The sequence below is a fragment of the Vigna radiata genome, chromosome 8 (assembly GCF_000741045.1).
Source record: "Vigna radiata var. radiata cultivar VC1973A chromosome 8, Vradiata_ver6, whole genome shotgun sequence".
NCBI lineage: Eukaryota > Viridiplantae > Streptophyta > Magnoliopsida > Fabales > Fabaceae > Vigna > Vigna radiata.
The window spans coordinates 36,592,172-36,605,017 of NC_028358.1; the positions used below are offsets into that span (position 1 = coordinate 36,592,172).

General features: G+C 32.1%; 1 protein-coding gene across 1 annotated transcript; it reads left to right on the forward strand.

Moving 5' to 3' along the window:
• The first annotated feature begins 2,486 nt into the window (after positions 1 to 2,486).
• LOC106769913 (probable U3 small nucleolar RNA-associated protein 7) lies at positions 2,487 to 9,485 on the forward strand. The gene is made up of 8 exons (XM_014655716.2): positions 2,487 to 2,679; positions 3,003 to 3,068; positions 3,156 to 3,245; positions 3,694 to 3,826; positions 5,573 to 5,691; positions 6,100 to 6,167; positions 7,077 to 7,125; positions 8,251 to 9,485. Exons 1-8 carry the CDS (start codon positions 2,623 to 2,625, stop codon positions 9,274 to 9,276), a joined length of 1,608 nt encoding a protein of 535 aa, XP_014511202.1. The 5' UTR covers positions 2,487 to 2,622; the 3' UTR covers positions 9,277 to 9,485.
• Positions 9,486 to 12,846: the final 3,361 nt, after the last annotated feature.

The following is a 12,846-nucleotide window of genomic DNA, read 5'->3' on the forward strand; positions in this document are numbered from 1 at the left end:
CTGAAACATTATGGAGCCCACCGTGGGACCGAGAGAATTGAAAACACCCAAGGATGACCACGAGAAATATGGAAGAACAATAGTGACTCGCCGAAACCACAAGGAGCCAAGCAAAGATGTAGTCTCAGCATCACTATAAAAACTCTCATCATCAACGTCAATAAACTTTTCCGGCTCTACAGTAAAAGACTCACTAACAACATCAAAATACCTTCAATCCCGGCATGCATTCAAATTTATAGGTACTCAGTCATTCGACCTCACAAGCATTCAGCCATTCGGCTTCACGAGCATTCAACCATTCGACCTCACAAGCATTTGGTCATTCAACCTCACAAACATTTAGTCATTCGGCTTTAGAGGTATTCAGCCATTCGGCTTTACATGTACTCGGCCATTCGGCCTCAACTGTTCAGCAGTTCAGCCTCAAAGGTACTCGGCCATTCGGCCCCAGATATTCAACCATTCGGCTTCTGGCATTCAACCATTTGACCCCATATATCGCATCTACTGGGAGGTTCTCCAGGAACTCCTGGGCCACGAACGGTCGATTTCGTCTACTATGAGGTTCTCCAGGAACTTCTGGGCCACATACGGTCAATTTCGTCTACTAGGAGGTTCTACGAGAACTCCTGGGCCACGAACAACCATTCTCATCTACTAAGATGTTCTCTAGGAATTCCTGGGCCACGGACGACCATTCACGTCTATTAGGGGGTACTCTAAGAACTCTTGGGCCACAGACAATCATTCTCGTCTACTGGGATGTTCTCCAGGAACTCTTAGGCCACGGGCGACCATTATCGTCTATTGGGAAGTTCCTGGAACTCCTGGGCTTCGGACGGTCATTCTCGTCTATTGGGATGTTCTCTAGGAACTCCTGGACCACAGATGGTCATTCTCGTCTACTAGGAGATTCTCCAAGAACTCTTGGGTCACAGACAGTCAATTTCGTCTACTACGAAGTTCTCTAAGAACTCTTGGGACACGGACGGTCAATTTCGTCTCCTGGGAGGTTCTCTAGTTACTCCTAGGCCATGGACGGTCATTCTCGTCTACTAGGAAGTTCTCCGGAAACTCCTAGGCCACGGACGGTCATCCTAGACCAATCTTGTCTACTAGGAGGTTCTCCAGGAACTCCTGGGCCACAGACAATCATTCACGCCTATTGGGAGGACCACAGACGAGCAATGTCTAGAGGCACACTCCTTAACATAGCCTCCTTCAAACTCATAAGTCCTATAGTTAACCTCGATTAAAACCGAAAGATTAACTTGAACTTGGGGGCATATGTATGGTATGGTATATAATCAATAATATATGAATGAATATCTTATTAAAGATATTGATAAGCAGAAGGTAAAATAATTAAAGGATAATCAAGAATATCTATTTAAAGATATCTATCAATTAACCAGATTTTCAAGTAAGTCTGTTTATATTTTATTCTATTTATATTTTTCTGCGCTTATGTTAAGACATCTTATAAATAGAAAGCTAGAGCCAAAAGGCAGATATGTTATATTCACACTGAACTTATGTTCAACTCATGCTTAACTCACTCTATCATTGTCAAATACTCAAGTAGTGAACAACCCTTCACTAAATATTCAATCAGGAGCCAAGGCTTTTTAATACACGCTTAACTTAGGCGCTGGAATGCCTTTTGCAAATACATTCCTCTCTAGGTGACCGAACGGTCAAAACTCGAAGATCACCGAACGACCAAGATTGCAGGCGATCAAACGACTCGAAAAAAAAAAAAATAATCAAAGAACTCAATTCAAACATCTAAAAACAATAAAACAACGTCAAAAAAGTTAGTCTCACGGTCCTATAAATTTCCACTAATCAGTAAGTATTGTAATTTCTAATAAAAAAGTTAATATAATGAAAAAAATATTATAAGTATATTACTTTTTATCCAGGAACCTTCCTCGTTAAGAAACAAACAAGTGATATAAATGGATAACTTTCTTGGCAATGATGTTGCAATTTTCTCCTATATAACCTAACAAAATCTATTATAGATTATTTTTTCTAGAAAATATTTTTCAGTTTTTAGTTGAAACTGGTAAAATAAAGCTAAAAGTTACACAGATAGCAAACAATAGTGAACTAAAAAAAAAACATATTACATTGTTATTTATTTATTTAAATGATTTAATTTAGTTTTTTATTCATTTTGTTTCTTCCGATTTGACAGGACATAATGTGACTAGACCGGAAAACCACATTTAATATATTTTTAAAATTAAAATATCAAATTGACTATTTGCATATAGAAAATTAAAATTAAAATTAAATAATTTAAGTAAAAAGATGAAATAAAAAATGATTTAGCGAAAAATATATTTGAAATTGTTAAATATTTTGTACAATGTCAAATAACCTATTTTACTCTCTTGCCATAAATGCCAGCAAACTAAACTAAAATTACCAACCAAAAAATTATTCCATAAAATATAAATAAATAGAAAATAGGTGGTAGACCAGGCCAATTTCCTTCAAAACCCCAACACAAAACCCTCTAACCCTGCGACGCCGTTTCCCCATCTCTCTCTGTTCCTCACTCCTCCGCCGTCTGCTCCATCGTCCAAAGAGACCGAAGCGTGCCTCGAGATGGGGAAGACCGAAGAGAACGATGCTCTTACAAAGAACAAACCTCCCACTGAAAAGGTACTTCCGAACAGAGTTTGATGGAACCTAACTTAGTCTATGAATATTTCATAATATCATTGTCCTTTCCCTATTATTTTGCATATTTTTAGTAAACGAATGCTGAAACGAAAGGAAGCCATCTTTGGATCTGATTTAATTTATTCATTACACTTTTGAGCTCACAATTCGGAAAGAGGAGTCGTCATATGTGTTTTAATATTTTAGTATAGTCTTATTTCTTTGTTAATCCAGGAGCATGCTAAATGTCTGGTATTTATGCTTTGTATTCAGAGTTTTTTTTTATTATTTTTTTATATTGATTTGATAATATTGCTTTGCAGGATATTTTAGCCGAGCTTGAGTTGAAAATGAAAAAGTATCTGAGAGGAGAAAGTGCTAATTTGGAGGTACAAGTCATTGAGGTTGCTGGAATTGAGACACTGGTGCTTGATAATGGAATCTTTTAGTCTTAATTTGTAAACTATATTTTGCAGGTTCTGAAGGATAAAAAGCTGAAGGGTCAACTAGCTGTTAAAGAGCAGTTATATGGAAAATCTGCACAAGCTGCTGCCAAGGCCGAGAAGGTATTACATTGAATTTATCTTTTATATATTTTGTTTTTACATATCATATGCAATTGGATTGTTCTCTCAAGGTTGTCCATGGGTGTGGGCAAAAGCTCTGTGCAAAATATCCACGTGTCATGTATGGTTGCATGCTTTAGTTTGATATCGGATTTATTGTGAGATGACATGATTTAATGCATAATCATGTTCCAGTGTTTTGCTTCATGGTGGATCATTGTTGAGCCTAGCCAAGTTACTAGTTTCCGGCCTAGGTTTTACTTTACTAAGGAATTTGTTGAAGCATGCTCTAAATTTGTATGAAGAGAAGTTAATTAAACCCGAGTTGCATGGAAATTTGAAATATGACATTTATGCACTTAGTTAATTAGGCTGTTTGGTTTTAGTCAACATTGATGTTTTTGTTGTTAAAATATCCTTCCTATTAAGTAAAATTTCAACTATGTAGTGGCTTATGCCTAGTGAAGGAGGTTATCTGGAGGCTGAAGGCTTGGAAAAGACATGGAGGATCAGACAGGAGACAATAGCTCATGAAGTAGATATCTCAAGCTCACGGAAACAGTATGATATTATTTTGCCAGGTACTATTAATGATTTTTTTTTTTTCATTTTCACCTTTTCAATATGTCAGCATTAATTTCTTCTCTGGTGACCTACTTGTATCATTATATACTGTAAATAAAAAATGCTTGATGTACTTGTTAGAAAAAAATGTAGTAGTAGTGAGAATGATGAAAAAATTTACTTAGTTTGTTTCCTTATTTTTTTATCGTCATTACCAATTGTATATGTGATTTTTTCTTGATCTGTTATTGAACCAATGATATCTTCACTGCTTTCTCGTCAAGAAAGTGAGATCATATAATTTGATATTGTCATGAACTTTGTGTGTGGAGGTAGCAGCACATTGGGTTTGAATTGGTCCCTGGGGCATAGTTGTAAAACCCGGACTGGACTTGCTGGTTTGACCTGAGCTGGAATTGTAATCAGTCTGGTCAGATGTTAACCCATTAATTCATCAAACTGTGCAGCAGCACATTACCCCAACGTTGTCCATCAAGTCCAGACATATGTGAAGTGAACCTGCTAAGAGGAAAATTCAAATTCAATTTAATAATTGCACTAGCCTAGATTTGATCTCAAGTGCAAAAGTTTGGAGCTAATTCCCTGATCACAAAACCAAAGCATTTATTTGGACATGTGATAATGTGACTTATATATATATATATATATATATATATATATATATATATATATATATATATATATATTAGAGAAAGGTTATATATTATACAACTTTTATGTATAAATCAGTTCATATGGTTCAATTATTGATTCATTGGTTCAGTCAGTACCTCATCGACCTAGTACCTTGACAGTTTCAATGACCAACTGGTTTTTAAAACTTTGCTATAGGTTGTTTGATTGTTCCTGCCTGTGAGAGGCTAGATTTATGGACTCTTATTTATTTCATTGTTCTCTCAGAATCTTCTCCATTCATTAGCCATAAAACCTATATTTACCTTTTGGCATGGAATATGTGTATACCATTACTGATTATTGCATGTAAATATTTAATAGGTGTATTTGCATATATTTCAATAATATTATGAGTATATTGATCATGACATGTGATGCTTGTATGTATGTAGTTCATTTTCTTTTTCTGTTGGATAATGGAAAACCCGATTTCTTTGGCTACTAAGACAAACGGTTGTTGTGCTAGAGGTCAGATTGACCTTTTACACTCAATTCAAGTACATACAAACTTGAAAGCAAATCTGTTAGTTTCAGTAGCTTAATGAATAGTTGGGACTTGATGTGAGATTCAGGATGCATAAACCTTATTTTCTCTCCTGTTCTGACTCAATGAAAATCCTTGTTTTTGGTTTGCAAGGCCAAATCATTGTTCTGTGGGCGAGATAAACCTTCTACAATCAGTTCAAGTGCATAAAAATTGGAAACTGGTGTAACTTGCACATAGTTGCTCGTATATTGTTATAGGTAGCAGATGGTATTGTTTGTAAGCCTTTTGCTCTTAAGTCCTGACTCTTATTACTGATAAACCCTTTAAGAGATTTTTGCCCCCTAACTGTCTTTCATATTAAATATTATAATTTAATGCAATGACTTCAATTTCAGTAAAAGTTATTGTAGCTGTGTGCTTCATAATTAAGTGACTAGTATGAAAGTTGATGTTTATTTGATGTAGTTTTTTAGTTTAGGTATATCGTAAAAATAATATTCCTTTCTTTTTTACTTGTTCTTGACTTTGTTATCTTCTTGATTGGCCATTTATTGTATTTGTTTACAATCCATATTTGCAGAACTTGGTCCATACACTCTGGATTTTACTTCAAGTGGCCGGTATATGGCTGTGGGTGGTCGTAAGGGCCATCTGGGAATAGTGGACATGATAAATCTGAGCCTAATTAGAGAGCTTCAGGTATGCCCAATCCCAGTTAAGCTTGCTATGCAGGGTTTTACTCTTACTAACTAATAAATTTCATAATATGTTTTATGTTCAAGAACATTGTTTGATTTGTTCTTTTCTAGTGGTAGTGTTCATTGTGACATCTATACATGACATCATCTAGTGCTGATATTGACCACTGAAAATAACCAAAACAATGCTTGTTGAGGTTTTTGTAAATAGTTGATTGTTAATTGCCATAACATTTTAAAACATTTTTGGTGAAAAAGATTAAGTTTTTTCTTTTCAAAAAACGATCCTAGGTTCATGCTAGCTGAAAATCGGTTACAAATACAATTGACCATATAAGGATTTTTTTTATCAGCTGACCGTATAAAAATATTATTGAGTTTTCCAGAAAACTGTTTTTTATTGTTTCAGGTAAGGGAAACAGTGCGTGATGTGGTATTCTTGCACAATGAGCTCTTTTTCGCTGCTGCACAGAAAAAGTAATTTATCTTCCTTTATTTGGTATTCCATTGTTTAATCTAAGTAACAACTTGGTTCTAACAGTTATTTGATTACTATTGAATAATGACGCTGACATGTAACCATCCTAGTTACATGTTTGTAAGTATGTTGGCATGTGACACTGTCGTAGTTCGGATGTCAACACCATTAATTCAGAAGTAACAGAATAATTGTGTGCACCAGGTTAACATATTTATTAGATATTGAATATCAAAAGCATTAAAATGTTTTTTGGAGGTATCAATTTTAATGTTGGAGGCACTAAAAATTTATTCAACCCTTTAATTTATGTTGTTACAACAAATGCATCTCTTAAATCTGAATGGTGAAATAAGTGTGGTTGGGGGAGGGGTATGGTTGGAAGTTCCCAAAATAAAAGAGTGACATGAATAAACTTTAATTAATTTGGGGCAGGGAACTTCAATTCATATGACACACCCCACCTACACCTGCTATTCAATTTTTCGGGCACTTATTAACTAATTATATGTGACTTTGAATAAAATATCATTCATTACAACCATACATAATTTTTAGAGGTTTTTCTTGCAATAAATTATAGCTAACATTGTTGTTCTTTTAGGATTAATTTTATTTTTCCCCTTGGGAGGTGAAACGAATTTTAAAACTATGGTTACCTAATTCTTGTTTTTATGTTTCTCGATTCCATATGCTTCCTGCTTAGCACTTAAACATGAATATCAGACTTCAGTTCTTTATATAATCCTTTTAGATTTTTACTTTTATCTCTGGTTTTGTGGTAGCGTGATGAGCTAATCAATCCATGTAAATCTTGTGATATTCGTGTTGTTTTTCTGTAATGTGGAACCCAAAATAAGATATCCATGAATTCATGTATATGATGGCTTGAATATTGAATTTGACAGGTATCCATACATCTATAATCGAGAAGGCACTGAGCTTCACTGCCTTAAGGTTGGTATACTTCTTTTGCAATTATTTTTTTTATGAATTTTAGCTATTAGTTCCATTGTTTGGAGTGTTTCTGCATACGCTCATACGTGATGAACAAGTGTTTGTCTTTTGTATTTAAACCTTTCATTTTGGTATGCTTGACTTTTAAATATCACATTTAGTTGGTATTTTTCTTTCCAATGTTATTCATCTGAAGATTCAATAAACTCTTTTACTACCCAGAAACTTGGTTATGTTATGACATGCGGATCCAATACTGGTACTGCTTCGCATTGCTATTAATCCTAATTTGGACACTGTTAGGAGTTAGGAGAAAGGGGAGTGAAAATTAGTTAGGACCTATCATTCTGTAAATTGAGCACTTGCTTTTTGTAAAAGGAAGTATTTCTTTTGAAGAGGAAACTGTTTGGAGAGACCTCTTTCCTTTTTGTTTTCTATTGCAATCAATCAAGGAATACAATCTTTCTATGCTTCTCTGTTTCCTAATTCGAGTTAGCAGGCACCCGTTCATTTATTTGGTTAGGCTGGTTAAATTATCTTGAATTTAGGATTGAGATACCATTAGTGGAACTTAATGATGACATTTCTATCGAGAATGTAACAAGTGAGGACTCGTTATTTTGAGAAATCAGAACTATAAATCTGTGCAATTAGTCGTATTTGAATAGAAGATTAATGGTCCTTTCTTTTTAAGTGATCGTGTGACAACTAATGAACTTTTCATTTTGATAATCCAAATATGATTGTATGACTTTATAGTTTTCATTCGTTACAATAAGAGTTCTCAATTGATGCACCACCTTTATATACTACGAGGGATTATAACTTTCGCCACACTAGATCATCAACTTATACACTCTTATATATGTTTGTATAGGATTTTATTTTTTTATTGATCCAATCCTTGAATTATAATTCTCTGTTACTTTGATTGTGTGCATTGATACTTGTCAAATATAAGAATATAAGATCATGGTACTTGTTATCATATCTTTTGAATTGTAGATTATGTCAATGTGAATTTTGAATGTACATTAGTGAGATATGGAATACTTTTGGTGTAATGTAAGATTTTGGACACATGGGATGCTTCCTTATAGGACAAACGGTTTCCTTTTTCTCCAGGAACATGGTCCGGTGTTGAGGCTTCAGTTTCTGAAAAACCATTTTCTCTTGGCTACACTCAATAAGTTTGGGCAGCTTCGCTATCAGGATGTTACAATGGGTTCAATGGTTGGTAATTTTCGAACTGGCTTAGGACGTACAGATGTGATGCAAGTAAACCCCTTCAATGGAGTTGTTTCTTTAGGTCACTCAGGTGGTACTGTTACCATGTGGAAGCCGACCAGTTCTGCTCCTCTTGTCAAGATGCTATGTCATCAGGGGCCTGTTTCAGCGCTGGCATTTCACTCAAATGGCCACATGATGGCCACTGCAGGGAAAGATAAAAAAATCAAGCTTTGGGACTTAAGGAAATTTGAGGTTCTTCAAACCTTACCTGGTCATGCAAATACTCTGGATTTTAGTCAGAAGGGTTTACTTGCTTGCGGTAATGGCTCATTGATCCAGGTTCTGCGAGATGTTTCTGGTACACAAAATTATTCCAGGTACATGACTCATTCCATGGTGAAAGGTTACCAGGTAGGAAAATTATTATTTCGACCATATGAAGACGTTTTAGGTATAGGGCATTCCACGGGTTGGTCTAGTATTCTTATTCCAGGAGCTGGAGAACCCAACTTTGACTCATGGGTTGCAAACCCGTTCGAAACTTCCAAACAGAGAAGAGAAAAGGAAATACGGGCTCTACTTGATAAGCTCCCCCCCGAGACTATCATGTTGGATCCCAGCAAGATTGGAACGGTGAAACCAAAAAGAGAGAAGCCAACAAAGCAAGAGAGGGAGGCTGAGGTGGAAGCTGCTGTTGAAGCTGCTAAGGGCATGAAACTGAAGAAGAAAACAAAAGGAAGAAACAAGCCAGGTAAAAGGATACAGAAAAAACAAGAGGCAGTTAGTAGAGTGAAGAGGCCCTACTTGGAGCAGAAAATTCAAGAAGAGGAAAACATGTCAAGAAAGAAGCAGAAAACTAGTGAGGGTGTTGAACTACCAAAATCTTTACAACGGTTTGCTCGTAAAAAAGCAACATCGTGATCTAACTTTCAAGTAGCCTTGTATTCTATATTACTGTTCTCCCTTTTATCATAAGCTTGTATTTTTTGTTGCCCTTCATATTTGTAGCCCTTCAGCATCGAAGTTGGTGTTTTTGTGCCCTTTGAGTAAAGGGCATATCCCAATTTTGCCTCAGAGACCTCTTGATTAGAATTTTTTTAATACTAAAAAATCTTTACCTACACAAAAAAGTGTTCGGAAAACTTTCTTAACTATTAATGATTCGTTTGAATAAAAGTGGTGTCTGGACTGGATCTGTGTAATAGAGCAGGTGTTACTCGAGTGTGCTTTAAAAAAGGTGACATTTGAAAACTGATAGTACAATAGAAGAGTAGTGATGAATCTTTTTTCGTTTTCATCTGTTGTTCATAAAACTGTTACTACTAGACCTCTTATTGTTTAACTAAAAGCATCGTGTAGGTAATGAACGATTAAACCACAAATTAGAGATCATAGATATGGTAATGTATGCATTTTTTATTCCATTGAATCAGTAAATGAATTTTTATCACATGGATTAACAACACTTAATAATGCTGTTTATTGTTTTAAAACAACAAATAAAATGTATAACTAAATTTAAATATAATGTAATAAATAAATTATGAAACATAATATACATTTAGTGCTTGTAACAACATTTTTTTTTAAAAATTAAATCTGACATAACAAATTTATGAATAATTTTTGCTTTAAACTTTGGTACTTACGCTCTTATATTTAGAAGAAAACATATAGTACCAGGGTTTTTGGTTATATTTGGTGATTTTTGAAGTTAGTATATCACAAAAACTATTTTTTAGTTATTGGTTTGAGTAGTAATTATAATTATTTGTGTAATATTATTTAGAATAAAACAATTAATTATATTATTTGTGCAATATTATTTTAAATTTATTATATCAAGTAACGTAGATTTAGGTTGAATATTAAGGTTTTTTATACGAAGTGAATTTCAATATTAATTTAATTTTACAAAATCCATTTTGTATACAAAGAGAGTCTTCTAACAAACTCTCTTCACGATTTTATATATATATATATATATATATATATATATATATATATATATATATATATAAAAGACTAAATAATAATAAACAATTTAATAATAGTTATCGAATGAAAGTATAAACCAAACAAATAATAAATTTTATTAAGATAAATTCTGACTAATTCTTATATGATATAAAATAATAGGCTTTAGGATTAATTCAACTAAGATAAGATTTATATTCACTAGAAACTTTCAACATTAAAGCTAAACTCATTTAATATGTATTCTTTATCCACATCATGGTCATGATTTTTTTTTAAGTATTAATTGGATTGAAATCCAATTGTTATATATATACCATTGCTATCACATAATTGTAAAAGTAGATTAACATTATTATTAGTATTATTAACAATAATGCTCTCATCGGATCATTATTATTACTTTCACAAGTCAATTATGATTGTTAATATTATTATTATATTTTCTTTCATAATCACTACCTCTATTTATATCTCTAAATAACCACTCCCTTGTCCACCCTTTTTAACTCCTGTAGTTGCCGAAAATTTTATTTTTATTAAATTATTATCTTTAAAATTTTAAATATTATTAATTATTTTTTATTTATTTACCCACTTAATTAATTTAAAATTATTTTATAAATATATAAATAAATAAATAAAAAAATTGTACAAATATTTTGATAAATAAATAATTTTTTATATTTATTAAATTTTCCAAAATTCTTAAACAACACTTGAAAAAAAAGAGCAGAAACTTCACCTACATTATTATAATTATTGTTTTCATTCTTTATAATATTGTTTCCTCTTATATTCTCCACTATTTCATGAATATGTATTAGAGCAAAGACTATTTATTACTATAATAAAATATCAGAAGAGGGATATGTTGGGTGTATTATTAATCACTGTCTTGCTATGTCATTCATATATCATTATCCTTATATATTATTCTAATATAATAGATATGCACAACTACCTTCCACCAACTGTCCAATATATAGGTACATCCATAAAGGAGAATTAATACTTATAAGATATAAATTATTTGATGGCTTTATATAAAAGAGTAATGGTTATATTGTTTTCTTCTGTATATAAAACTTATTTTAACATTGTTGAATTTATTGTTATCATCTGTTATCAAATTACTAATTTCACATTAATTAAAAGTAAAACATATATAAATTAGTGTTAATCTTATTTTACACCATATTATAAAAAGGAAATGCACCAAAAAGAGTTGTTTATGCCAAATCTGCAACTCCACTTTAACACCCTTGTATCAAATTTAGAATGAAACAAATGCAATCAAACTACAAAGATAAATATTTAATAAATTCAAGAATTAAAAAAAGTCCTGTAATAGAAACAAAATTCAGAAAAGGAAAGTCAATTTACACTTTCAATATTGTATTTCTTTTTTTACTACTTCTTTTTTCTTTTAAGTATTTTTGCAAGTCTTGTAGTTTATGTAGTTGTCAATTTTATTTTTATCTGTTTCTTAGCCATCTTAATATAAATTTAGTTTCAAGTTAAAGGACATAAGTTGTTATATTCTCTGATATCAATTAACAGTTGAGTCTAAAATTGTGAGTATAACTAAAGTTTCAATATATATTATTATTTTTTGTCTTGGTAATTCATGTAGTCAAGATTCATCATCTTGAATATTTTCATAATCTCTTATTTGAATTTTATCATCATATGTGTATTATTCGATGACATTGGGTGTAGATGCTCATGAATAATAAAAAAAAGAAGGAAGAAGAGAGAAGAGACATAGAAGAAAGAAAAACAACCTATGCAAGGATGAATTAACAAAGTGTGAAATTTTAGAAAAAATAATCTTAAACTCGTTTAGGCATAATTCAAAAATTAAATAAAAAAAATTCAATATTATTTTTTAAATTAATAAAAAAATTTAGACACATTCTCGAACAACCTGAAACTGAAACGTGTATGTTTTGATTTTTATTAGAATTAAAATCTAAACATTCTCAATAATTTTAAAAATGAAAAATATCACTATAATTTAATAAATTTTATTTTTTTCAAAAATAAAAATATATTAAGAGAAGTTAAATGAATATTTTACACTAATATATTCATTTTGATAAAATTTCAAATAGAACTGACATAAAGAAAATATGATACATATTTCCTGATTTACCATATTTTTTTAGGTTTAATAGGTTTGGAGGTCTCTATATTTGGAGGTTTATTTCAATTGGTCCTCTAATTTTTGAAATGATCAATTAGGTCCCTAATTTTGTCAATTTGAATCAATAAAAGTCTTAAATGCAGTTAACGTGGAGTTTTTGAACATGTGGCACGCTGACGGAAACTTCATGCTCAAATTGATTCAAATTGACAAAATTAGAGACTTAATTGATCACTTTCAAAATTGGAAAACCCAATTGAAACAAACCCCAAATATAGAGACCTCCGAACCTATTAAACTTTTTTTATAGAGCATTGCAACTCAAACATTTTCCAGTTGCATGTTTTATATATATCCACTTTAAT

What these genes read in the sequence shown, in the direction of transcription:
- LOC106769913 (XM_014655716.2), top strand. Translation starts at nt 2,623, where the DNA reads ATGGGGAAGACCGAAGAGAACGATGCTCTTACAAAGAACAAACCTCCC. An exon ending in ACAAACCTCCCACTGAAAAG is followed by an intron (nt 2,680 to 3,002) that starts GTACTTCCGAAC and finishes ATTGCTTTGCAG; the next exon opens with GATATTTTAGCCGAGCTTGA. An exon ending in CTGAGCTTCACTGCCTTAAG is followed by an intron (nt 7,126 to 8,250) that starts GTTGGTATACTT and finishes CTTTTTCTCCAG; the next exon opens with GAACATGGTCCGGTGTTGAG.